The sequence below is a fragment of the Sesamum indicum genome, unplaced genomic scaffold (assembly GCF_000512975.1).
Source record: "Sesamum indicum cultivar Zhongzhi No. 13 unplaced genomic scaffold, S_indicum_v1.0 scaffold00124, whole genome shotgun sequence".
Classification (NCBI taxonomy): Eukaryota; Viridiplantae; Streptophyta; class Magnoliopsida; order Lamiales; family Pedaliaceae; genus Sesamum; species Sesamum indicum.
Window position 1 is genome coordinate 393,254 of NW_011628051.1, and position 27,230 is coordinate 420,483.

The 27,230-nt window shown below is 32.7% G+C and overlaps 3 protein-coding genes across 7 annotated transcripts; 1 reads left to right on the forward strand and 2 right to left on the reverse strand.

Moving 5' to 3' along the window:
• Nucleotides 1-866: 866 nt before the first annotated feature.
• Nucleotides 867-2,233, reverse strand: LOC105179134 (ethylene-responsive transcription factor ERF061). Its single transcript, XM_011102733.2, is given in 2 exon segments — nucleotides 867-1,532; nucleotides 1,534-2,233. Coding segments are annotated over 2 exon segments (852 nt in total). The 5' UTR covers nucleotides 1,923-2,233; the 3' UTR covers nucleotides 867-1,069.
• An 8,316-nt stretch (nucleotides 2,234-10,549) lies between these two features.
• Nucleotides 10,550-11,398, reverse strand: LOC110011302 (uncharacterized mitochondrial protein AtMg00810-like). Its single transcript, XM_020691249.1, has one exon. It carries the CDS (start codon nucleotides 11,396-11,398, stop codon nucleotides 10,550-10,552), a length of 849 nt encoding a protein of 282 aa, XP_020546908.1.
• A 6,213-nt stretch (nucleotides 11,399-17,611) lies between these two features.
• Nucleotides 17,612-21,723, forward strand: LOC105179136. 5 transcript variants are annotated; one of them, XM_020691243.1, is made up of 6 exons: nucleotides 17,612-17,747; nucleotides 17,877-17,953; nucleotides 18,087-18,226; nucleotides 18,327-18,672; nucleotides 19,622-19,749; nucleotides 20,837-21,723. In XM_020691243.1, the coding sequence occupies exons 3-6, from the start codon at nucleotides 18,149-18,151 to the stop codon at nucleotides 21,296-21,298; spliced, it is 1,014 nt and encodes a 337-aa protein (XP_020546902.1). In that variant the 5' UTR covers nucleotides 17,612-17,747; nucleotides 17,877-17,953; nucleotides 18,087-18,148; the 3' UTR covers nucleotides 21,299-21,723. The 5 variants fall into 5 exon arrangements, with proteins under 5 accessions (XP_020546902.1, XP_020546901.1, XP_020546903.1 ...); XM_020691242.1 differs by having other exon boundaries at nucleotides 18,119-18,226; XM_020691244.1 differs by having other exon boundaries at nucleotides 18,119-18,226; nucleotides 18,330-18,672.
• The last annotated feature ends 5,507 nt before the right edge of the window (nucleotides 21,724-27,230 follow it).

Sequence of the window (27,230 nt, forward strand, 5' to 3'; positions counted from 1 at the left end):
ATATACTTATACTGAACCTCAGAAAATAACGGTGTAATTATCCCTACTTTACGTTATGCAGTTCTTTTGGGGTCCATCTTGTTACCCACGTACAAAAGTGTCCTATATCATGTGGAAAAGTTACCTAATCAAAGCCCTTACTTATGGCCAATGAGACTTAATTTAGTAGTTGAAGTTGAAATTTCACAGCTACAAGAATATTAGTTCAAATCCCACCAACAAAATAATTGTTGTTCTATTTTAATGATTTATACATTTAATTTCATAATAACTGATTGATTAATTATAAATATTTTATATTATTAATTATATATTAATTGTTATATCGCTATTTAAAAACATGATTTTAATTATAAGCGTAGTCTACTCAAAGAAAGAAAGAGCGCTTATTTTCTATACTGAGTTTGGACCACAAAATTATCCAAAGACGTCTATCTATGTGCATCACAGCTGAGAGTAAGAGATGGGAATGAAATGTGGCTGTATTTGTTCTCCCATATAGCAACACTTAATGCAATTTATCCTTATGAATAATTAAATTGTTTTTTATTATAAAAAAAATTAATTTATATTTTTGTACTTTTAAAATAAAGCAATTTACATCTCTATCTAAAGGAGTAAATTAATTTATTTTAAAAAATATAAGGGAATAAACTGTTATTTTTTTATAAGGGAGTAATTTATAATATCATAAAAAAATTGATTGCGTTTTTTCCTATATATTATGATTATTTTGAGCCCACAATTAGAAAATCCAACATTTACACATTATACCATTATTACCACTATCACTATCACGGAACTAATACATGAAAAATTTTAATTTGAATTGAATTTGATCATATCAAAATAAATTATATGAAAAGTATAATATATTTGTATTGTGATTAGTATACAATTCAAGTCCTAAGATAAGTGATTAATTACACGACAAGCTGTGGTAAACTTGATTTAATTGGATTTGGATAAGATTTTTTCCAAAAACATGGTTCGGCTAAATTTCAACTGATCAACATTAATTCCATAACCCCTCAAACAAACTATTGGCAAGAAATTATTTAAAAAAAAACTAATTGGCAAGAACTTCCCATATCAACTCCGGGTCGTACGACGGCAAGCGGGCAAGCGAGCACCCCACCATCTCCATGTCTCCCGGCGGCGCCACCGTCGAGCACCACTCGGAACCCGGGGACTCATCGCCTCTCCAGAACCCGTCTTCCGAAACACTCCCACTCCAGCTCTCAGTGTTCTCAATTGACGGAGATGAATCTGCTTTTTCCGCCACTTTTTCACTTTCGCTGACTATCGAAGCATTTGTATTTGAATTACCCTCCAATTTCTTGGCATCCCTGCGTGCTTTCTTCTCCCTCTTCACCTTCTGGCAAATCGCCTGAATCTTAGCATCGACGGCATTCTTCAAGGCGTTCACCCGGGCCCCGTCCCCGAGTCCCAACCGGGTCGGGTCACGCAAGTTGGGGAAGTTTAACCGGGCGTACTCACCCCGCAGCTTGTACGCCGCTTTATCGTAGGCCGTAGGTGCCAAGCCACACTCTCATTCTGTTCTGTGGAAGTCTGATTTCCGCCACCCATTTCCCCCAGTGCCTCTGCCTAACCCCTCTATACAACTTCCTCTTGCTCGAGCTAAAATACGTCGGATGATAACCCGGTTCAGCTCTTGGAATCAAAGGATTTCCCCGGTTCTCCACTGAGAATTTCTGTAGCAAATCCCTTTGCCTGAGATACACCGACGAGCCCAGGGGCTCGAACCCCTGTTTCGCCACACACTCCGACGGCTGACAGTAGGAGAAAATGGAATCCAAGGTGTTGGAATTAGAGGTCAGAATGAGCTGCGACAACGAAATCCCGATATGAGAAGCGCTCTCAGCGGCGAACGCGAGGTCGGTCTCTTGATTCCCGGCCATTTTTCTTCAAGAAAACAGGGGACAAAAAAACAACAGTCCCTTCTCCTCACAGCCCGAAAGAAAATCCAAAAATCAACAACAAATTCGCAAGAAGAGACGGTGTTCTCACAACTGTTAGCTACGGACGAAGCAAGAACTCAGTGATCCGTACTAAAACACAAGGATCGCATGGAAGAAGTTAGAACAGAGTAATGAAAAACAGAGCAAATATTGAAGTGTTTGAGGAGAGAACAGTTTAGGGTTAGTGTTGTGGACGTTAGGTGACAAGTGACAAGATTTTTGGGGGCTGAAGGGTTGATTTCTTGTTGGTGTATTTATAGCTGGAGTGGGAACCATTTTTTTCTCCCCCATGCTTACTGGTAACTACTTCACATTCATCATTCAACTTTTTGTTTACCTCCTCTATTAAAATGACTATATTGCCACTGATTTATTTATTTTTTAAAAAGATAATTATATAAGGGTAGGAATTTTTTTATTTAATTTTTGTTTATAAATTGTTTATCTGCGTATATTTGGTATAATTTTCTTTTGAATAAAAAAAAAATTAATTAATGTTGGAATATAGTGAAGCAATCATAAAATGACTGGCCTTTTTTTCATTTTATTTTGTATAAGTTTAAGCTAAATTTAGAGTGGCATAAAAAAAATTTGAGAGAAAGGGTCTAATGTCAGATGATAAAGATATGTTGAAAAAAATAATACTGTAGGTTTGTGGTATAGTATGTCGGTATCTCTTAGTTTAGACTTCAGATCAAGATTATGTTTAAGCAATTATTTTAAATGTTATTAAGTATTTAATACGAATTTGATTTGAACCATTGAATGAATATTAAGAGCAACAAATTAAAAACATATCAAATATTTTGAAAATATTTATTCCTAAATAAAGACGATTCGTGTCTTATACATTTTAAAAACATCTAATAAAAAATTAATATATTCTACAAAAATTCAATTGAAAATTGTTTAAAATATATATATATATATTTCATAGTGTGTGATTCTTTGTATCATTCAACATATTTAAGTTTGAATATCGATTTACTATATCAATAATTCAAAGAATAAATAAAAATTGGGTTCTCATGAGGTTCGTCAATATTACAAATACTTTATTATTATTTAAAAAAATATAAATACTCTTTAAAATTAACGATAATCTAACGATTAGACCTAATAATATGCTGTAAAAATAGAGTATGCTTGACGATTAGGGGTAATATAATTTTTTAAATAATAAATAAAAAATTATAATTATGAATAACCTCAAAGAAAACAGCAGTGGGAAAATCTGATGATAGGTGGTTCGATCTTTTGGGTTTGGAGTTCACATTGTGAGTCATCAAATTGATTCACACGTGTGGACCAATCAGTGGTGTGGTCCGTACATCTGAAGAGAAGAAAGCAGCTTTATGAATTAACCACCGCCACGCGTCCTGTTGTGGTTGAGATTTTGAGTTTCCGTTCTGGTTTTCGGCCTTTTTGGCAGGAGAAATCTGCCTCCACTTCGCCCTTTTTTAATTTATTATGTGTAATAAATGAATGCCCATCTCTATGTTTGCAAGCTGGAGATTAGATTTTTACCAATCATGATGGACAGGTTGGAATTGGATGGGGCAAATTGGCTAGATTTTTTTGCACTAAATTTAGAAGGTTTAATATAATTATACGTATATTATTTATAATTTAAAAAATTTATCTAATAAATACATTTATACATGTATACTCCTATTCTTACATTTTATTAAATACACGCACATGCAGCATATATAAAAAAATTAGATAATTATATCTACATTTTCTGATTTATGGTTATTTACACAAATTTATCTTATTTTTAACAAATTATATATATATCTCTCATAATTGTCGACATAATTTACATGAATTGTTCATGTTCTTTTGAAAAACTATATATCCAAAAAAAAAAAATTAATAACATTACACAAACAACTCATACTTTTTTGTTGTTATATGTAGTTTCTATAATTAGTCTAAAAGTAGAGATGATTCGTGTAAATAGATCACAAATCAAAGGATGTAAATGTAATTATTCTAATAAACTATTATACATATATGAATAATTCATATATCAAATAAAATGCAAATTATAAAAGATTTGGCTATTCTTTATGCACGAAAGTTCAAATCCAATGACATTACATAGTGCCCAACTGCCCATTGCAAAATGTACCACAATTGTACAACCAATCCCGACATTCCACATGAATCATACGGACACCGGGGGGGGGGGGGGGAAAACAACAAAAAAAAAAAGGGGGGGGGGGGAGGGGAGACAACATATATAAAGATATGAGATTATAATGAGCTTATGGTTGGAAATAAGTTTTAAAATTTTCTATTTTGTTAAATTATTTTTAATTTTTTTTTATTTTAATGTATCAACTCAATTTGATATTTATTTAAAATTTATGGCCTCATTATTATAATAATTTAATTGCAATTTTATGAGATTTAATAAGTATTTGATCTTTACATTTTATATATTTATATGACCTATTTATGATTGGATTTATTATATTATTGTGAGTTCTAATTATGCCACTTAATGTTATATAACGGTCAAATTCTTACAACTATTTGAAGGGCCATTGGCTTTCTTCATTTGGCATATCGAGAGAGTGAATCTTGCGTTGATAGTTTACGAGTTTTGACAAACACTTCATACTCTCCCACAAGTATTTTTTTAGAGTTTTGGTAACGTGATTGTGGATTGATTTTTAGTCTCATCGTGGTCGTGCTAATGAGAAGAGACACTGCTGAGAGCTAATGGGATTTTACCTTGAAGTCATGGTCAGCCGTTAAAACATGCACGTAAGGAGGCAATCATGACTTTAAAACAGCGACAAGTGTCGTGACTTTCCATCGGTGCAGTTTCTTTAATTTATAAATTTATTTCATTCATTTCCTTACTATATGTAATTGTGATAATTTATATAACGATATTTTATATATGAACTATGATTATAAACACAAATCACACAATTTCCACAACACTTACATGCTCTGTGGATTAGTGCATCATTGGATCATTATACCGTGTCACAAGGATAATACTTGATGCATATTATCTATAGTACTTTTTCTATAAATACCTTAATCACACATTATTTTTTATCTGAAGGTTCTAGTCGAGACACCTCTCAACTATTCTGGCACTATCATTTTATCTGTATTATAAGTCATTTCGCTTCATCATCATATCACATTTTAACGAGACTTGTAACTTTTTTAACCCGAGATGTATGCAATTAGAAAACATCAGTTTTCATTTGCAGACATGTAATAAAATGTGTTTTACCAATATAGGATCTTTATTTGCGTATGTAGGAATTTCAATTTTTACCAAAAAATCAGGCCGATTATTGTTATAATAGAGAAGTAACTTGCCTCACGACAGCACTCACAAGCAGAATTTGGGGAGACAAAAGGTCATGGGGCAAGAAGTACATTTCAAATAGTAGCAAAAACAGGAACATGCAGTCCAACGAGTGAAGTAATTTAGGCAAACCAGATGAAGTACGACATGTTGACAATACATGTCTCAAGCTATAATTATTACCAGAATTGGTGGTTCAAAATAAGAATTTCCCAAGCCTCAAAATTTAACTAATAATGGTCCATTTTATACAAATTTGTGTGGGCAAACTTTATGAGGATCTCATTCCTAAAGATTTTAGCGGTCTTCCGCTAGACTTTTTACGTGTTTTAAGAAGATTATTCATTTTAAGTCGTGTATGATTTAAATTATCAGCATCATAGTATTGTCTATAATTAATTAAAATCAATCAAAGTTAAATCTGCATGCACAGGTTGAACATGTAGGCAATGAAATTGTCGTTTTACGATAACCACTTATAAATTTGTGATCTGATTATGAAAATTGATTGCAATTCACTTTATATATTAGTGGAATTATAGCGACTCCGACTTAATCATTGGGATAGTAATTATAACTCAAATACGAACATTTACTGGAAAACGATGAACAAGTAGTGATCTGAAACGTGTTAACAAGTACTAGAAGAAGAATAGGCGAAAAGGAAATGGATGAAACGAGGACGTTTTGGAGGCGGGACCGTTTGGCATTAAAGGTGTAAAGGCAGAGTTTGAAAAAGAAGAAAAGGTGGGAGGGGTATAGTAGACAGAGCTCGTGATACTGATGGGAGTCATTCATTTTGCAAAGGCCCTAAAAAGGTTTCCCCGTCGTATGTGATAAAAGTCAAATCCCAATTCCTACTCTTCACATTCACCCATCTTTTCTCCACCCACCATTTCTTGATTTTTCACATCAATCATCACTACCTCAAATTCCCAAACTACCCTCAAAGCGAAAATCAGCACGACTATGTCGTCCATTCGAATTTATACCCACATCAGATAAAGCTATTAGATCGTGAATGATATCATCATATATACTAATATAAAAAGAAAAGGCTCTCCACACTTACAAATGGCGGTTAATGACATCGCCGCACTAATTTTTTGCCAGATCAAGAATGCTAACTAACTTATTCAACTTTTCAAAATTTATATTAATTGATAAATTATTATTTATTTCTTTCTTTTTTTATTAATATAACGTATTAATTATATATTTTATACTTATTTATAATGTATTTAAAAATTTAAAAAATTATTTATTATATGCACGTGCCACAATGACTACTTATATATTAATCCAATGATATTTATATAGATGTACATGAACCACGTCAAGCTTTCCCTGAAACTTGAACTATTGAAGATCTACGCATTTACGCTGCTCACAATCAGTTAAGATACAGATGAATATCTTATTCTTCTTTAGCTGCTCATGTAGCGTAGGTGTAATAAAGGAAGTACATAGTTTCCCACTAAACTTCATAATTACAAGGCAAGTGGAGAAATATTCTCCCTAGGTTAGGTGAGTTTGCTTGTTATTAATGTTAATCATCCAATCTTATAGCTTTAATAGCACACTTTAGGTAATTAATCACGTTTTAATATAATAACTTTTAACTGCAATAATTACATGATCATAGACTTATTTGTTTTTAAAAACTCTATATATTAATGTGAATTTATTGTAACGTCGATTTATTATAAAATTAATATATTTACAAAACTTATTAATTATTTTTATAATTATATAATGATCGTTTTTATTAAAAAAATGTTCAAATTTTGACATGGTTAGTGCCAAAAAGAAAAGGATAATTACACTAATTTCTCTTGAATTTTGGTGTACCTACACGTAGTCCTCTTATGATTTGAAAAATTACATTTAATGCTCCTAAAATTTGCTTTCGTTCAACAAATAGATTCTCGATTAGTCAAAATTCACTAAACTTGATGATATTAATAAAAAAGATGAATGAAAAATTGATGTTTTCCTTTAATTGACTTATTACGGATTTATTATAGGTCAAACAAATTTATTCTGCCTAAACTACCCCTATAACAATGAAGATATACCTCGTCACATGCATTAAGATATGTAGATGTATGAATAAAATTTTAATTAATAGAGAAATTTAATTAATACCTCAATGAATTTTAATTAATAGAGAAATTTATTTGTTAGATAAAAATAAAATTTAAAATAATAGATATAATTTTTTAAAATATCGAAATTTACGTATAATTACGTTAAATTTTATAAGAAGAAAGTATAATTATCTCAAAAGAAAAAGCGACACCGTAAAACACGCAAGGGCAAATAAGTAATTGGGGCCAAGACAGCGCACTGGCATTGCCAGAAGCGTAATTTGAACCAAAGTTGGGAGGGGCAGAGAAAAGACAGAGTTTCAAAAAGGCGTGTTTTGGCTTTTAGCATGACTTGGTCGCGTGCGTCCAGCCACAAAGTGGTCCTCCTCATACCTGAAAGCGAAACGTTACCGCCCAACTGTACACCGACGTGTCCTTTCCATAACTACGTTGAATTTTTTCCTATTTCAATCTCTCTCTCTACCAAATTACTCGTGAACCCAATAGTTGGACCCCGTACGACGGCGTTTGAGGTTGACAAGGTCAAACCATGGCGTCATGATGATGAGTGGCTGATGAGCAGAATTTTAGGCGGAGGAGCAATTAAGACTTGATTGGTATCTAATGGCGCGTATTTTACGGCTACTTCGCAAGCTTAGAAGGCTCTATCATATCATAGCTACCACTCCAATCTGTTGTAATTTAATTTTAGATTATGTTTATGAATTCACGTGGTCGAAAACGCTTTTTAAATGATTTCAATACACGAAAATTCTTTGCAGTACTACAATTTACCTATTCTATTAATATATATATTTGAAGGAGTTTTTTTGACCCAATTTTTTAAATTTTAATTAAAGGGTGAATTTTTAAATTTTAATTTTTTTTATTTGTATATGTAAGCAAATCTTAAGGGTACTAGATGTAATTTTTCAAATCATTAGGAATTTACGTGTAATTACACCAAATCACATGATACGATAGTGTAATTATCCCTAAAATATAACATTCCACTATGTAATTTAGATTTTTTAACATATTATAAAATTTATAATTTTTTGTACATAGCACGGGTTCATACTAGTAAACTAAAAAATCATAAAAATCACATCAGAAAGGCACTGATGACCCGATTATATTTTTGATACTTAAATTAGATAGATAGTAGAAAAAAATACTTAAAGTCATAAGAAATATTGGGATAGTACAATTAATTCATAGGGCGTGGGGAGCTAGTGTTTCTAAATTTATTTAATTATATAATTTTACATTAATCACATATCTTATAATAATAAGTTGAACACAATATTTCATATATACTCGGGTTTGGAGTTGATCAGGGTCGAGTTAGAATGATCTCAAAAAGGGGAGGGGGGACAATCTCTGTCGATTTCGTAATCAAAGGTAGAACTTGGAGAAAAAGAAATGTAAAAATGAGCACTTACTTGAATAGATGTTGAATTTTCTTCTTGAAAAATGTTTCGATTTTTTGATGATTGGAAGATATATTTAATCAGAATGTAATTGGTTTCAGAATTATAATTAATATTCCTTGCATACAAACTCTTCATATTATGATAAAACAATCATGCATCTTCATACAATTATGTTACTAAGACATTTTTGTAAGTAACGTTCTATTATATTGGGAAAAAGAAATTTTTATTTGAATTCATTTTAATTTTTTATCTTTGATAATATTTAATTTAGTCCTTTATTTATCAATTTTGCATAAATTTGGACATTTAACATAATTTATGACTCTTTTGTCATCTTGGTGATAAAAGCTAATGTTCATCCTAATGCTTGAGTGTAATTTAAACAAATATTTATTTAATAAACTTAGTCTCTTATACCATTCTATGCGAGCGTAGCTATGAGATGTAAAATGAATGAATATATATGGACTAAAATCGCTCTTGAAAAGTTGTGTAGGGGTAAAATTGTTCAAAATTGAGTCAAATAACTAAAACTAAGCAATTTTGAAAGTTAGTGGGCTTAAACTAAAATGAGTAAATTTAAAGAACTAAAATTAATAACAGAAAAATTTAAAGGAATAATTTCCCTATTACATTTGATGTTTTTATTCTCCTCTTTCTTTCTTAATCAATTTTAATACATACATGTATGTAAATGATCTAAAACGACAATCGTTGTCAAATTAGAAACATAGATGATTCCGTCACTTAAGCATGAAATGGTGCATGACATGGTCAAAATACGTTTATCACTTGCTTAAAGGGACAAGAATGTTGCCACTAGTTGTCCTGTTTTTCAAATGATACACTCAACGTTGAATAATTAAATGATTGATGTATGTATCATTTTTTAAAAATAAAAATATGTAATAATCATTCATATATTCAGTGCACATAAATTTAACTAGTACAACTATTCATATTTTACTGGTGGAGATTGATAGTTGTGAAGTTATAAGTACTAAGATAACCCTTTCACTATCATAAAATAGGTCCCCCTTATCAAGATCTTAAGGCTGTTTATGTGTTCAGGAGGTCAGGCCTACCCTCATGCCCCTGTCTCAATTGACAAGGACCATAGTACTTTTATATTTTTATTTTTTAAAAAAGGCCAAAAAAATATAATTATATCTATATGGCTAGAGAATGTTTTACAAATAAAGACGATGCAAAAGAATAGATTTAATATATTATGAACAGGAAATTTTAGGTAATTTATTATTACTCTTATTTGAAAGAAAAATTTAGGTGATTTTGACTATGATTAAATTATAAAATTTGACTTCGAGATTGTGAACCGTTGCTTGATTTAGTTCTTGTCGAGCAATTGTGCGGAAGAAGAAAGCAAATTGCAAAGTGTAAATGCCATTATCAGAATGAATGAAGTTCAATCTCTCAATTGAACAGTGCAACTTACAGCTTCTTAAATACATATCGAAGAAGATGATGAACAGAAAAATATAACAACCTGCAACTAATTGAACTAATTGGTTGTACACATCAGCTCCATGTGGGCATACTAGTTAGCAACCTAACTAATAGAAGTGTAAAAAGAAAAAACTAAGAAAAACGTAATACACAAATGCGCGTCTTCAAGCTTTGGCTCTATGTACAGAAACAACAGCAAAAACAGAGTTCCCCTTCTTCATCCCACGCCTACTTTAGTTTGATTTTTTGCATGTTTCTCTCCAATACTTCCAACCCCCCCCTCTCCCCACAAGTTGGACTTAGTTCAACGGCAAACAAGCCCAACTTGCCCAACAAACCAGTGAATGAAGGAGCAGAGAGAGGTTTAGTGAATAAATCAGCAACTTGATCACGACTACGAACAAAAACAGGTAAGAGAAAACTATCCCTATAGCAATTCCACACAATATGACAATCAATGTCAAGGTGTTTTGTGCATTCGTGAAACACAGGATTGACCATTATATGAATAGCCGCCTGATTATCGCAATGGAAGGGAATAGGCAAAGAGACAGTAATGCCAAAATCTCTTAGCAAGTATGAAATACATTTGAGCTCACAAGTCGTCGCCGCCATACTCCGATATTCTGCTTCAGCGGAGGAGCAAGAAACAGTACTCTGTTTCTTAGTTTTCCAAGATATAAGTGCAGAACCAAGGTAAATGGCAAAACCAGTAAGTGAACAACGAGAATCAAGGCACGCACCCCAGTCCGCATTACAGAAGGCTTGGAGCTGGAGGGAGTTGGATGCAGGAAAAAAGAGCCCAAGATCAGAACATCCTCTCAAATATCGAACAAGATGCATAGCTGCGTGCCAATGGGATTGACATGGCTTATGCATAAACTGGCTGAGCTGTTGCACAACGTGCGACAAATCTGGACGCGTGAAACAGAGATATAAAAGTCTGCCAATTAGGCGACGATACCGTTCAGGCTTAACAAAAGGATCGTCTGAAACTGGTTGCAACTTAACGCTAGGAGGCAAGGGTGTGGCAACTGTCTTGGAAGAAATAAGGCCACAGTCACTAACAATATCCATGATGTACTTAGATTAAGTAAGAGAAATCCCAGCTTCTGGACGGGCAATTTGAAGGCCAAGGAAATATCTGGCACTGCCCAAGTCCTTGATGGTAAAGAGGCCATCAAGATATGCTTTAACCTATGAAATAAGTTAAAGAGAAGGTGCCATTAGAAGGACATCATCTATGTATACTAACAACCCAATAAAACCAGTTGGTGGAGCCTTAAAAAAAAGGCAATGATCATGTCTAGACTGTTGGAAACCAAATTGCTCAAGACTCCGTGTGAATTCAGCATTCCACTTACGCGAAGTTTGTTTTAAACCATACAACCAGCGCTTGAGAAGACAAGCGTGCCCAGGCTCAACAAGATACCCCTCAGGCGCAGTCATGTAGATTTCTTCCTCAAGATGCCCATGGAGGAAAGAGTTATTGATATCAATCTGATGTAAGGGCCATTGGAAAGCTGAAGCAAGTGCCAAAAATAATCTGACAGTAACACATTTTGCCACTGGGGAGAAGCGTTCAGTGTAATCGATAACCTCTACCTGCGTGTATCCCTTAGCCACAAGTCTGGCTTTGTGGCGCTCCACTGAACCATCCTCATGTAGCTTGGTCTTAAACACCCATTTTGCAGCCAATAAGACTTTTGTTGGTTGGCAAGGGGACTACCCTCCAAGTCCCATTTCGTTCAAGAGCCTCCAGTTCTAGCTTCATTGCCTCAATCCAGTGTGGAATGACAACTGCCTCCTTATGATTTCTTGGTTCCTACAAGATAGACAATGAAGCCACAAATCCCAAGTATGCAGGGGTGTATGCAGTAATGATAGGAGAATAAGTAGGGGAGGATAGATGGCACACGAAATCGTTGAGCCAAGCTGGTCTGTGATGAGTGCGTGTGGATTTTTGAATTGCAGGAACAAAGACAGGGGATGAACATATAGGAGAATCTAAGGACGGAGGACTGCCACTAGAGGAAGAGGATGGAGGGAGAATATCATCAACATCATCAGTTAAAGGAATGTTAGGCAGAGGGACAGATATAGGAGCAGTATTGTGAGTAGAGAAAGGGAATTGATCTTCATGGAAAATGACATTTTTGGAAACAAAAATAGACTTTGTCTCTAGATCATATACCTTGTACGCCTTTTGTCCCAAAGGATAGCCTATGAACATACACTTAGAAGCACATCGATCAAATTTAGAGACATGAGGTTCAGGCTTAATGGCAAAGCATAAGCACCCAATAGTGCGTAGATGTGAATAAGAAGATGACCTATTATGGAGTGCTTCATAAGGACTTTTCCATCCTAAAACCGTTGTAGGAAATCTATTGATTAGGTATGTGGCTCTAGGATGACATCACCCAAAATTTTCGAGGAAAGGAAGCTTGAAACATGATGAATCGGGCAATTTCAAGAAGAGACCTATGCTTACGCTCCACACCCATTTAGTTGTGGAGTGTAAGCACAACTTTGTTGGTGGATTATTCCAGAAGTTTGAAGGAAGTGTTGGAAAGAGGGGCTAAGAAACTCACTCCCATTATCTGTGCGAACAATTTGTATCATCTTACGAAATTGAGTGGACACAATTTTGCAGAAATTTTGAAACATTTCCAATGCTTTTTTTCTTTTTAATTTCATGAAGTAGGTCCAGGTTGTCCTAGTGAAGTCATCTACAATTGTTAGAAAATAATGACATCCAAGTGATGGTAGCTTCTTTATAAGGTCCCCAGATATCAAGGTGTACAAGGGAAAAAGCAGAAGTAGTTCGTATTTTACTGGAATCAAAAGGCAACTTATGCATTTTGGCAAGTGGACAAACTTCACAAGGTTTTAGTGGACAATCCAATTGAAGCAATTCTGTAATATGTTTCATTGAGTTATTGGACAAATGTCCAAGTCGATGATGCCATAGAGTAAATTGATTCATTTTGGCAGTACATGAATATGAGCTACAGATTTAAAAGGTACAACAGTGCACTAAAAAATGTAAAGGTTTCATTTCAAATGAGCTGTGGCAAGGACTTTATTAGTCTCCAGGTCCTGCACAGTGCAAGTAGAGGTTAGAAATTTGAACTGAATAGGTAAGGAAACACATAGCTGCCTAATTGAGAGCAGATTAACAGAAAATGCAAGTATGTGAAGAACATGAGTGAGTTTGATATGAGGAGTGAGCTGTATAGAACCTATATGAGTGACTGTTTGAGAGTGACCATTAGGGAGGTGAATGGTTAAAATATCAGAGAGCTGGGCATAAGAACAAAATAAACGAGCATTTGCACAAATGTGATCAGTGGCTCCACTATCTATAATCCAAGAACTAGAAATTAAGGAAGCTGAATTAGCACAATTACCTGCAAAGTTGTCGAGTTGTGCAAAATTAATTTGAAAGGGATCTGATGGTGTCTCTTCAAGCATAAACTTCTTCATCTCCTGCCTTATGAGCTCAGTGATATTTGAACAGTTTCCTTCAACTGACTTCTTACCAGAATCATCAGACACCATAGCACTGTATCCTCTTCCTTTTCCCACGGCCTTCTTCCTCTGTTTTGCCATTTCCTTATACCAGTCTGGTGTGCCGTGTAATTTGAAGCACGAATCCTTCATGTGCCCCGGCTTTTGGCAGTAATCACATATCATTTGTCGCTCATCAACCACTGGTTTCTTCTTGTAAGTCTGCCATCTAATCTGGAATGCAGCACCACTATTTGTTTCCATGCTGCCTAAGCTCATTTGCATTTGTTTTTCCATCCTAATGAGCATAGAGTAGGCCTTCGTAACTATAGGTAAAGGTTCTAGCAGCAATATCTGGCTGCGTGCTTGTTCGTACATAGAATTAAGGCCAACCAAAAACTGTATTAATTGATTCGAAGCCACCATATCAGCCAAGCCTTTGTTAATTACGCAGGTGCAATTTGTGCAAATACATTTTAGCATAGGTGCCAAACACATAAGCTCATCCCACAAACGTTTCAATTTTGTGTAATATTCAGTTACAGACATGTTACCTTGTGTTACCTGCCCAATTTCTCTCTGCAGTTGGTAGATTAATGGACTATTACTCTCACCATAGCGAGCTTCTAACTCGATCCATAACTCTCGTGATGAACCAACATACATAAAAGATTCTGCCAATTCTTTTGTCATGCAATTAAGAATCCAGGTTGTAACCATGGAGTCAATACGATTCCACCTCCTGAATTCGTCTGTATTAGTTGGAGGACGAACAGTTGTTCCGTTAATGAAATCAACCTTCATTTTAGCAGTGAGAGCTCTCTTAACTGCTCTGCTCCAGGCAAAATAATTACTGCCAGTGAGCAGAGCTGACACCATCACCATTCTTGGGTGATTCGACGATTGTAACTGCATAAACTCTGGATCTGGGATGCCTCGCGATGTGGCATCATTTCCATGAGAACTACTGTACTCTGCCGTTGCCATGACAGAGATGAAAAATAAAAAAATAACAGATGGAGATATCAAGAGACCTTCACATGGAAGGCTCTGATACCATGTCGAGCAATTGAGCGGAAGAAGAAAGCAAATTGCAAAGTGTAAATGCCATTGTCAGAATGAATGAAGTTCAATCTCTCAATTGAACAGTGCAACTTACAGCTTCTTAAATACATAGCGAAGAAGATGATGAACAGAAAAATATAACAACCTGCAACTAATTGAACTAATTGGTTGTACACATCAGCTCCATGTGGGCATACTAGTCAACAACCTAACTAATAGAAGTGTAAAAAGAAAAAAACCAAGAAAAACGTAATACACAAATGCGCATCTTCAAGCTTTGCCTCTATGTACAGAAACAACAGCAAAAACATAGTTCCCCTTCTTCATCCCACGCCTACTTTGGTTTGATTTTCAGCATGTTTCTGTCCAATACTTCCAATAGTTCTTGCCCATAAACGAAACAACAATTGATGCAGTTCAGATCTTTATGAAATTATGTTTTTCTGCAAAAAAATCTAATTCAACTTGTGTACTGATATCGAGGTTGAAGATAGAAGTATGGATATCAATACTTTGATTTTAGTCGCTAAATTGAAATTTATTGTCCCTAAACTTAAATCACTGATATATAGATACCTAATTATTTATCGCCAAATTACATATACAAGTTGCCAAACATTGTTAAGGTGGGTAGTTGGAATGTCATACAAACACACGGAGTAATTATGATCATACTTTTACGTATCTCTATTCTTGATTTCACTTCTGATGATTTTATAGACTTAAAAAAGTACAAAATGATGATTCATTCAAGTTAAATAGTAATAAAAATTGAGAGTGTTTAATTATAAACTAAAAGTGAAAAACAAGTTGAAAAAATATTTATAATTTTTTACTTAAATTAATAAAAATAATTCAAAAATAAAGTAAATAAGTTGTGACAAAACAGGCATAACAGCAGTGTTAGAATCAAAGTCACAAACAAAGTGAGTAGCACGCGAGTGTTGTGTGGTGTGTGAGTAATCCTGGCTTGAATTTCCAAAAAGGCATAAAGTCGGTTTGACAAAATTTATGAATCGCCTTTTTGAATTGAATGCTGTGGTATGATGAATTGGTTGGAATAATTGAGCTATTACAACCACCACTTCTCCAACTTTTAGGGACGCATTAGCTTTATCAAACCCACAAAATACAATTTATTTCCTGTAATATGATAAATATATAAAAAAAATATGAAAAATAAAAAATTAATAAAATAATATAAATTACTCTCATTTAAATTATTAATAGTGGGGTAATATGTTTTATTGTTCAAATACAAATAATAATTTATTAATTCTTTTTTTTTTTGCTGATTAACGTACAATCAATTATTAATTAATGAAAAAATTGAAAGGTTTGTAGACGAAAAGTTGGGGTTGTGAGTCGTTGTCCACCATGTTCTTAGTAAACCCTCAGCATGGGGTAATTTGACTTGAGATAAGGTCTGAAGACACGCTGACACGTTCATTTTCCCTTTTTGAGTTTCATTCATTGTTGACTACATTTCATAATTAATTCATGCCTTGTTTATTTTTTATTATTTAGTTGAATAAACTGCTTAATTATACATCATTATAAATATAATTCTTTTGTATTATGGGATTTATTTTTTTTTTTAAAAGAAATTGTCATCCAAATAACTTTCTTTTAATGATTTTGTTTTTTATTTTCTATACTATCATGATATGTTCAAATATTAACTTTATAAAAAGAAATTCATTTATCAAAATGTTACAAATTCAATTATATTAAATTAACAATAAATATGCATTTTAGAGTATTAAATTTGACCTAAACCGATATCCATATCTATAATTCTTTTTCTTATTTTAGGGTATCGGCTCTATCTATCCGTACCCAAGATATTTTTTAATTTATACTTCTTTAGGTTTCGGGCTAATTTAAAATTATTGGGCCCGAGTTTAGATATTTATCGCCCTTTGATTGGCCTAATGATTACTATTATATCTTATTTATATAAAAAAGAATATACGATAATCATTCATAAATTCAATGTCGAAAAGTGTATGGATGATTGTGGTTGGCCCAACTTGTTTAAGGGCTGAACATGTTATTCTCTACTCACAAGCCTTATGATTTCCTATTTGGGCTTAAAATGAAAGCCCAGTTTGCAGTGCCGAATCAATGTTTAATTCTACTTGGCCCATATCAGATTGCAGGCCCATAATCAACAGGAAAACAATAAGGAGCACATCGGACTCCAAGAATTAATTATATTTACAATATTTAGAATTCATATAAAATTATAAATTATTTAAAAAATATCTTTTTTGAAGTATATGGATAACATTCTTGTGTGTATATAATAAATAATTATTTATATCTTAAAAATATATTATAAATAAGAATAAAATATATACATTAATATATCACATTTTAAAAAATAATAATAAATAAATAAATAAGTAAAAAGTAATTTAGTGAATTATTTGAAATAAAAATTTTTGGTATTACTATTTTTAATTTTTACTAGAAAATATATACTTTTAGTTTTATATAGCTTTTATGTGAAAATAATAATATTTTTAGATTTAGTAATAAAATTGTATTTTATATTGAACAATTGCATTAAATTAATATATTTTCAATGGGAATATATATATATATAAAATAAGTTTTTAATTTAATTATTATTTCGAAAGTGGAAATTGAAAAATGAAAATATAAAAGCTATGTATATATATATAGCTTTTTGACGGGTCAAAATGAGTTGACTCTGAAGCGATGACCTTAGTCGCTTCTTTCTCTGCTCACTTGGGAATTTCGTAACTCTCCTTTCCCATTGTTTCCTCTGGCCATCGGCGGCTACAGATTGTATATAGTATACTGTATTATGTATATGCAGGTGAAATACTTGTATACATTCAGAAGTTCAGGAACCCTAGATTTTCGCTGCTATTTTTGGTGCTTTCCTCTTTGTGTTTATATTCGGATTTCGATGTTTTAAGCATGTATACACTTTTGTGTTCTACAGATTATGTAGTCTGACTTGCAAATTAGCTCCAGCACTCAATCCGTATATCAGATGTATAAAGGTTGCGTTCTCTGAAGGTAAGTACTCAGTAATCCTGCTCCAATCTTCTTATTTTGCGCGAAGCGGCATAGACTTCACGCTTAGACTTGTATATTCCGAACTACTAATATTTTTTTGCTTCTTCTTCTTCTTCTTCTTTTTTGTTTGTAGCTTGTTGGTTGACTAAATATTATTGATATCAGATTGTTTAGAAACTGTTAATCTGTCTGGAGATGAAGATAAATTATACTCTTCTGGTTTTTTTACTTATAGCCTCAGTCATGTATTGTCGCGTGACAGCAGATCCAGAGGTAATGAAATTGACAAAATTTGGTTATTTGTTGCTGACAGTTTGTGAAAACAAATGTGAACGCTTTTGTTGCTTGCTAAATATGGTATTCTTATTGTTAGGAGGCTGCTGCGGATACGAAAAATCCTGTATTGTCAAATACTGAGGGTCGTAATGATAGGGTAAGTGGTACCGTTGACCCTGAAAAGAAGGGCAAGGCAAGTGACTCAAGCGAAAATGATTCCAGTGAGCCATTGGAGTCCAAAGGAGGACGGAATGAGCAGAAGAAGGTGAATGATAGTAATCAGAACGATGAGCAGAAGGAGAAGAAGGGGTCGGGTTCTGAGTCTAAAAGGGAGTCAAAGGAGGGAAGGCTGCCTCCCTTACGAGAAAAATGTGATTCCTCATCAAATAGTTGTACGGATGACGCTAAGACATTAGTTGCTTGTTTGAGAGTTCCTGGGAATGGTACATAATTTGCTTCTTTTATTGGTTTTGTCAGGTGCAATTTGTTTGTTGATTGATAATTCCTCTTTAGTTTGTTTGTCTATATTCACAATGATTTTATCTTGAATCCTCAATTTCTTTATATGCATTTGGAGTTATGTGTTACTTTGTTCATTTGTTGCTGAATACCATATTTGTTTTTTGTCTTCTCATTTTAGTAGATAGATTTGCTCCTTTAGCTGTAGGTTCATGATTACTAGATTACAGATTCCCTTATTCGCTCCTTTAGTCATGAGAAATGGGCACCTGAACGTATGTCTTCAGTAGGTAGTAAGACTCGATGTTCATTGTACAATAATCAGCACATGACAAATATCTTCTACTTGTTCTCTGGAGCAATTTGTTTTTTTCCTCCGAAAATAGAAAACTGAATGTGACTTTCATCGGAAGACAACCTGTTGATGTCCAACAAATTCAACATCTTGCACAAAGTTTTATGAACAAACTATTCAAATTGCCATCACTCTTAGAATTGAAATTGGAGAGAACTAAGATCAAAGTGTAGATTTACAGAGATAGAAGTAAACAATTGATATGGCCGTTTGATGATAATGAAAATGAGAATGTATTAAACAATGTTGCAACTGAGAAAGTAAAGAAACCGTACCATTTGTTCTTCTGATATGCCTGGCATTTTGTGTCTCTGAGTTCATTTTGCCGAACTAGTGATATTAGCAAGTAAGACTGTCCTATTTTGTAAGCGCCTCTCTTCCTCTTTAGTTTTGCATTCAGTGGACTATGACTGTTATTTACCTTGACTCAATGGATTTGTTCTTCTAAATGTCCTTGATTGGAATGATTCAACTTGTTATTATGCAATATGCATATCTTGTTGTCATTGATCTTTTGCATTTATAAGCCTGACTATTTGGGTACGATGAGAATGAACTTTTGCTCTTTGTTTCCCCAGAATCTCCAGCCCTTTCGCTTTTGATTCAAAACAAGGGAAAAGGCTCCCTTAGTATTACAATTTCCGCTCCTGATTTAGTTCAGCTAGACAAAAAGCAGATTGAGCTCCAAGAGAACAAAGACACAGAGGTATATACTATATTGCACTAGTCTCATGCATCAATGAACTGATATTGCTTGTATCTAATGGAGTGACAATTTTATTAAGGTGGCGTACTTGAAGTTGTTTTCTTGGATATTTTGAATATCATATCACCCTGAGTTTGTGCTTCACAAACTAAAATGTGGTTTTTCTCATTTCTAGACTCTAGTCATGCAATTACAGTGGGTTATCATGATTCAAGTCCATATGCAAGATATTTAAGCACACACTCACCTTGGCTTATATTCATCGGCACGAAAAGGTATCACCTCATGCTGCAAAACTTCGTCTAGTCCAAGTAATATAGGACCTGATCAAACAGTTTTATATTGGACCCTCCTGTATCCTTAAGAATTGGTTCCATTAGTTTTTCATGTCTAAATTGGATGGAGAACTGTGATTTTTACTTCACACGCTCAATTTTGAAGTCTTTGCTAGATGGCATCCCAAGCACGCCCAGGATTGATATCATTTTCGCAGGTGGCAATTTATTCACAGCGAACTCTTTCTTTTGGCTAATTAATCTGTCAACCACTCTCCTTTGCTTCGTATGCTGCTTCTTGTGTGATCCCTACTATTGACACATGGTCTAGGATAGTGTTGGTTTAAAATCATGATACAAGTATGGGATTCGATATTTTGTGAAAACCATAATGACCTGCCTTAGGGCTATAGGGGCAGTATAAAAAGTTGCATATTCTGGAGACAAATCAAAAAAGGAATGAAAATAGCTGGAGTTGGTGGATCCAACCACATATACACCCATTTGTTAGCCTGTATTTAGATGAAGTGAGTGGACTAGAATAGAGGTTTCTTGGAGAGCAAAAATAGTAAGCTGCCAACAATGCTGGAACAGTGTGCTACTTTATACATCTGAAATCAAGTTCCAATCTCATGATTTGGTCTTGCAAGCCTCTGATGTTGTTGGATGGATATGGTCAAATGTAATGTTTATTGTGCGCTTTTTAGCAGAAGATATCTCCTCTTGGTCTTTTGCAGTGAGATCTTTCCACACAAATCTTACACCATGATGTTGTTGTGCTACTTTTTGATTGAAGATGTCTTATATTGCAGGTCAAGGTTTCTATCCGAGGGGTGGAAAACGGCCACTTCATCGTACTCACTGCAGGACATGGCGATTGCAGTCTCAATTTTACAGATCAATTTATAAGCAGGAAGAAAGTTGATCATTCCTATGATTCCTCATACTTCAATATTTTTAAGCTAACTTTATCTACAGGATTCCTCTTTCTGGCTGCTTTACTGATCATAGTAGTATCAGTTTTCATGTGTACCAAATTTGGGAGGAAATATTTTGCAAGAAAAGGTCCCAAATACCAAAAGCTTGATATGGAGCTGCCCATTTCCCACGGCAGCAAACTCGAGTCAGGTGAGAATGATGGTTGGGATGAGAGTTGGGGAGACAGTTGGGATGATGAAGAAGTGCCAAAGACACCTTCGTTGCCTGTAACTCCTAGTTTTTCTTCCAAAGGCATAGCCGCTAGAAAGTCTAATAAGGAAGGTTGGAAGGATTAGCGGCCCAAGTTCACAAGATTAGTAAAAAGATATTCTGAGGTGATGTCTCTCAATGCTGATAATCTTCCTAGATGATCAAATTCTGCATTACTTTTGATGCTAAATTAATTAGCTTATGCATATTCACCAAGATGCGAATACAAACACGATGTGCATAGCCCTGATTTCAGCTCCCTTATTGGATGACTTCTCCCACCCTACCTGTGGGGCAATATTGTCTAGTTATATCAGCTTGGTTTTGATCAATTCTGAAGTTGTGAGATACACTTAGGAACACATATTGTTACCAAAATTGGACAAAGTCGTTTACATGCCCCATCAGTACGCTAGTGGTTGATCAACAGGTAATAGATCATGTAATCATGTTCTTGATACCTACTTGAATTGGTTGGAAATTGATTAGATACTTGACATACGTTGCTTAAGCCATGATTCTAGTCTCCCTTTTCTTTTCTTTTCCTTTTTCTTAATTGGAACAATCTATACATCCCCATCAAATCAAGATATTGTATTAAAGACGAATTAAGAACAAACAACGATTTCTAATAATTTGATCTTAATGTAAAGAAATTCCCATTAATGGACTAGCACCAATAAAGTTTTTCTGAGTTTTTGTAACCTCATTGGAGCTGCATGTTGAATCTTGTCAACTTGTTCTTAGTAGCATCTCTTCATGTCTATCCAGGATCTTGAATCTTTATGCATATAAACTAATCTGTTATTCTTTCTCCTTTTATTGTTAGGTAAATTACAGAGGGTTCTCCTGAGGTTTATCATAATTATAAATACCTTAGTTTAAAAAATTACAGATACTTTTTAAAATTTACGATTGTCTAACAAATATCGCTTCCAATGAGTTGTCTCAAAGGATATCTGTTAGATGACCATTAATTTCAGAAATTATTTATAATTTTTCAAATAACAAAAAAATATTTATAATTATAACAAAAAATTTAATTTCATAAGTCAGATTCATGTGTACTATTACAGATCATATTTATCTTTCCCCAATGTGATATAGACATTTGTCAAATGGCTCATCGCATAGCAAAGTATGATGAGTCCCTTATGGGCTCTTCCATCTGCGGCTGCTTCTCTATAATCATTTGTTGGGCCTATTGAATAACAAACCACTGATTTTTCACTCTTCACTAGTTGGATTGGCAGTTGACTTGGAATTAGAAACCATGTTTAAGTGAATTCTTACAACTATATGATTATTGCGTAAAACAAATCCAGATTCCATATTCAGTATGTGAAGTTGAATTACAACACAAGAGACAGAAAATGAAGGAAGATGCAAATTTCCAGCCAAATGACGGCCGTCCCTCCGTCCACATTATTGCTATTGCCTATCAAACAGCAGCATATGGTATTATTATGTTGTGATACACCCTTGTAATCACATGGCCAGTCCCAATCTCTTTGTTGGCTCACGTGCGCCACTCAATCATCACTTATTGTACCTCACCAAATCACCAAAAAATTCTTGTTCAGATCAGCTCCCATCTCATTGAATCAATCATATAATAAATATTGTATATTTATTATGTAATTTACGGTCATGTTTAAATTATATATCAATTAAATAGTACATATTGTGATTGATTGGTTCAGATCTGATCAACTTTGATTTAGATTAAACATTTACGAAGCGCAATAACATCATCTATCATTTTTTTTGCCGATATTTGTTTTTAATTTTCTGCAACTTTTTTCAAAGTTGGGGCAATTGACCTTATTTTATGTATGTTTTGTTTTCTTTAACAAAATTGGCTTCAGGATATTGAGTAGATGAAGGTGTTCCATCAAAGCGTCGACAAGTAAAAGATAAACATGGTAAGAGAATGAGACACCTGAATCCATCATTGTTCACATCATACCATTTTTTTTTATAATGCTCTTTTCATAAACAGCACTTTATCTTAATAATAAAATTTTCACTAAACCGCGAGATAATAATAGTTTTAATCTCTTTTTATAATATAATTATTAATGATAAAGAATTATATATAAAAATTGTTATTATAAACAATTAATGAAACATCTATAATACCAATTTAATGACAAAACAAATTATATAATGACAACAGTTAAATGTTGTCATAAATCGGTTATGACATATGCGTGTCCCTAATTAATGTTAATTACAACTTTATGTACGATTTTTTATTTTTTTGTCACTAGTGACAATGTTTGTAAACTATTATCATTCGTAAATTTAGAAAATGCATTATGGTGATAAAATATTTTTTTTTATCACTTAATATATAGTTACTGACAATGTTAAAATTATTACTTAATATTATTGTTGCTAATTTTGTTTCTCCATATAGTTTTTGTTGTATCAATATGTAGGAAAACCCCAAAAGTATGAAACTTATTCGTATTGATGTTCGGTAATTTTTTTAATTTCGTGTTAGGATCTAATATCTACAGCTCAATTTTAAATTATAGATAGTATCTGCATTATTTTATTCGGATCGTTTTGATTCGGTTCCTAATTGAATAATACCATGTGGGCATATTGTGATCAATTAATTATTTTTAAATTTATAGTTCACATGAAATCTTACAATTAGAAAAATCTATAAAATATCCTTCGTCCACATACGAAGTACAATTTTTGCTACCCTAATATCTTTTACAATCGTAAGTCTTTCTCCCTAATCTATCTAACTTAGGTATTAAATGGCTATAACTGTAACATATCTAGTATGATTGTGACGATCTTTTACCTGACAGATCTTCCTACATAAAGAATGTAAGTGTATTTGATTATTTGCGGAGCACATCCCATACTCATGACATAAATAAAATCCAAATTAAAAAAATAATAACATCACACACACATATATATATATATTAATTAATGGAGTATCTCTCATGTTCCTTCTTATGGTATATTATATTTAACTATGATTAGAAAAATAAATAAAATTAAGTGCAAGGAGAAAATCTTTATATAGAAGAACAAAATCATGTGGCCGTCACATAATTATTTGTCATCTACGTAGATTACAAATTAAATTATCTACCGTTGATCACCTCCTCTCCCATCTTCCATCCTTCTTCATTGTCTTTTCTCTCAATCTCTGTACCATCACGAGATCTATTCACATCAACATTTTCTAAATAAATATCATTTCAAATTAATTTTCACATATTAATCCCATCATACAATATATCCTTTTTTTTTTTTTCAAATTTGTTCTTTTTATTTTTATTTTTAGGACAACTCAATATATTAACTTTCTGTTTTGAAAATCAACTTCATCTTACTTTAATTACTATTATTATAAACATATTGTGATATTTTGCTCAATTTATAACTCCATAGAATTTTTTCTTGTCAAATAAAAAAAAAGGATGAAATGAAACGATAAACATCAGATCATAGTTTGAATATTCGATATTTGTTTGATATTTTATTTTATATTTCACACAATATATGTATAAAATTTATATTATAAATATATGCATATCAAACTATACACATGCAATATATCAATTAAAACAAAAATTAAGATTGTGTCAGATACATGTATTTCATTATTATCAAAATCGCGTATTTTGATGTCCTAAAAATTTTGGTTAGTCATTTTATTTTTTTTATTTATCATTTTTATAAATATATCTCCATATGTTTAATTTTTCTTTATTTTTTAATGTTCTCTCTTTTCTCAATTTTAATATATATATATATATTTTATAATTTATCTTTTTAAAAATATTTTTAAATTTATTGAATTAAAATAATTTTTTTCAAAAATTGTAATAATTATTATGTTGTAAAGAGAGGGGATGCTCATGCATGAGTTTCAGCACTTTATGAGGGTGGCACGTGGTGGGGCCCACGGTGGACCTTTCGTTCTGATGCACGAGCGATCACATGATGGGAGAAGTCACCTCGCAAATTACCGGTGCACGTGTCGCTCTGTTCCTGAGGTTAAGGCAGCGAGATCACCGTTGACTGCGACATGAAATCGGCGCGGACCCACTTATCAGGTGAATAGCAGGCATGGGAGAGGTATCTACGGCTGGGTTTCGTTCTTCATTCACCTCTTATCCTATACCCGCTTGTACTTTGTCTACATATTCGTGCATGCTTATTTACCCTCCACGTGCAAGTGACCTACCCACTCAATCTTACATTCTCACACCGGCTTTAAGATGTCTTAGTGAATTTTTAACTTAGCTATCGTGACACCTAATATTAATATGTAATATAATTTAATAAATAATACATATAAATTTTTGACAAGTATAAATATGAGTACTAAAAGTGATTAATAAAGATTATAGTATATTACAGTTAAATGATGACGTGTGTGTCACTGAAAATAAATATATGTTATTGTATTAGTAGAAATATTTAAGGGAATTATTAGTATTTTATAAATTTAGTATTACGGTGTCACAAATTGTTAATAAGAAGTGAGTTTTTTTTTTTTTTTTTATGTTGAACTAGTCGTTGTGGCACGTCTCTTTTACGTGCACATAATAAATAATCTTTCACGCTTTCAAACATATGATAAATAAGAGTAGAATATGTAAACCAACACATCAGTAGTTATCTTATCAGTTAAATGGCATTTTTCACATAACAAAAAATTGATACGGATGTGTCACTAACTATTATTTATGAGTGTAGAAGGTCTTTCTTTTACATTAACTAGATAATGTGGCATGTAGTATCTGCGCACATAATTTTACTATTATTTTTATTTCATTAAAGCTCATAATTTATTCCTGTATATTAAATTTTGTCATTGTCTTACAATCTTAAATGCAAAAACCGCCAAATAACTTTTTTTAATGCATTAATTACATGTATTTTATACTTTTTCAAGGCCAAATAGCATAAAACCCCCTTGTATTTTTAAAATCCAGTTAAAAACTCCCTTGTATTTTAAAAATAGGAAAAAGTATCCCATTTGTTTTGTAAACATAGCTTACTTGCTATTCTATGTTAAAATCGCTTAACAATGTTAAGTTTTTTTATTAAATGCCGTTGTACCCTTCCTATTATATTATATTTTTTTTTATTTTCATGATCCTTAGAACTTCTTTGATGGAATAAAAATCGTTACATCTAGTCAATTCATTTCAATTGTTAAAATTATGATAGATTAAGGGTCTAGATTAAATCAATTTTAAATATATATTATAAAATTATTATTTAAAAAATAAAATTAATAAATTAAACCCCCCTTCCTCGTCGCCCACCCCAAACCCCCTCCCCTACCATACCTGTCGGTCACCTATGGCGTCGCTGTTGCCCTCCAATTCGTCGGCGCCCAGCTCTGGTCTGGTGACCGCAGTTGCAGTTGCCCATATTTCCTTTAGGCAACAGCGATGGTCGTCGCCTACCCTTGGGCGATCAGATCACGATCGATCACTGTTGTCCGAATTTTTTTTTCTTTAAATTTTAAAGTTTTAGTTTAAGTTTTACAAAATTAAGAAAATTAATTTTGTATTTTTCAAACTTAAAAATAATTCAAAGAAGTATAAAAATTCATTTTTAAATACCATTTAATTAAATCTACCATTTATAGTAAATAATTTAATTTATTTAAACATACTTAAATTAAAAATATTTTATTATAGTCAATAAATATATAATTAATATAAATAATTAACATTGTATATACATTTTTGTATTTTAATATTTAATTTAACTTTTCAATTTTAAATTATAAATATTAAAATTTTTATATGTTTTTTGTATATTAATTTAAATAAATATTTAGGAATAAAATTATTTATTATTTAGATGGATAAAGAATAAAAAAACTACAAAAATAATCTTAAAATAAAAAAATAAATAAATGTGTGATTTTATAAGTAAAAAAAGATATATTAGTTATATTAGTCCAAAAAAGGGTCAAAATCTGTCAAAAGTAAAATCAACTTTGCATTAAGGGCGCGT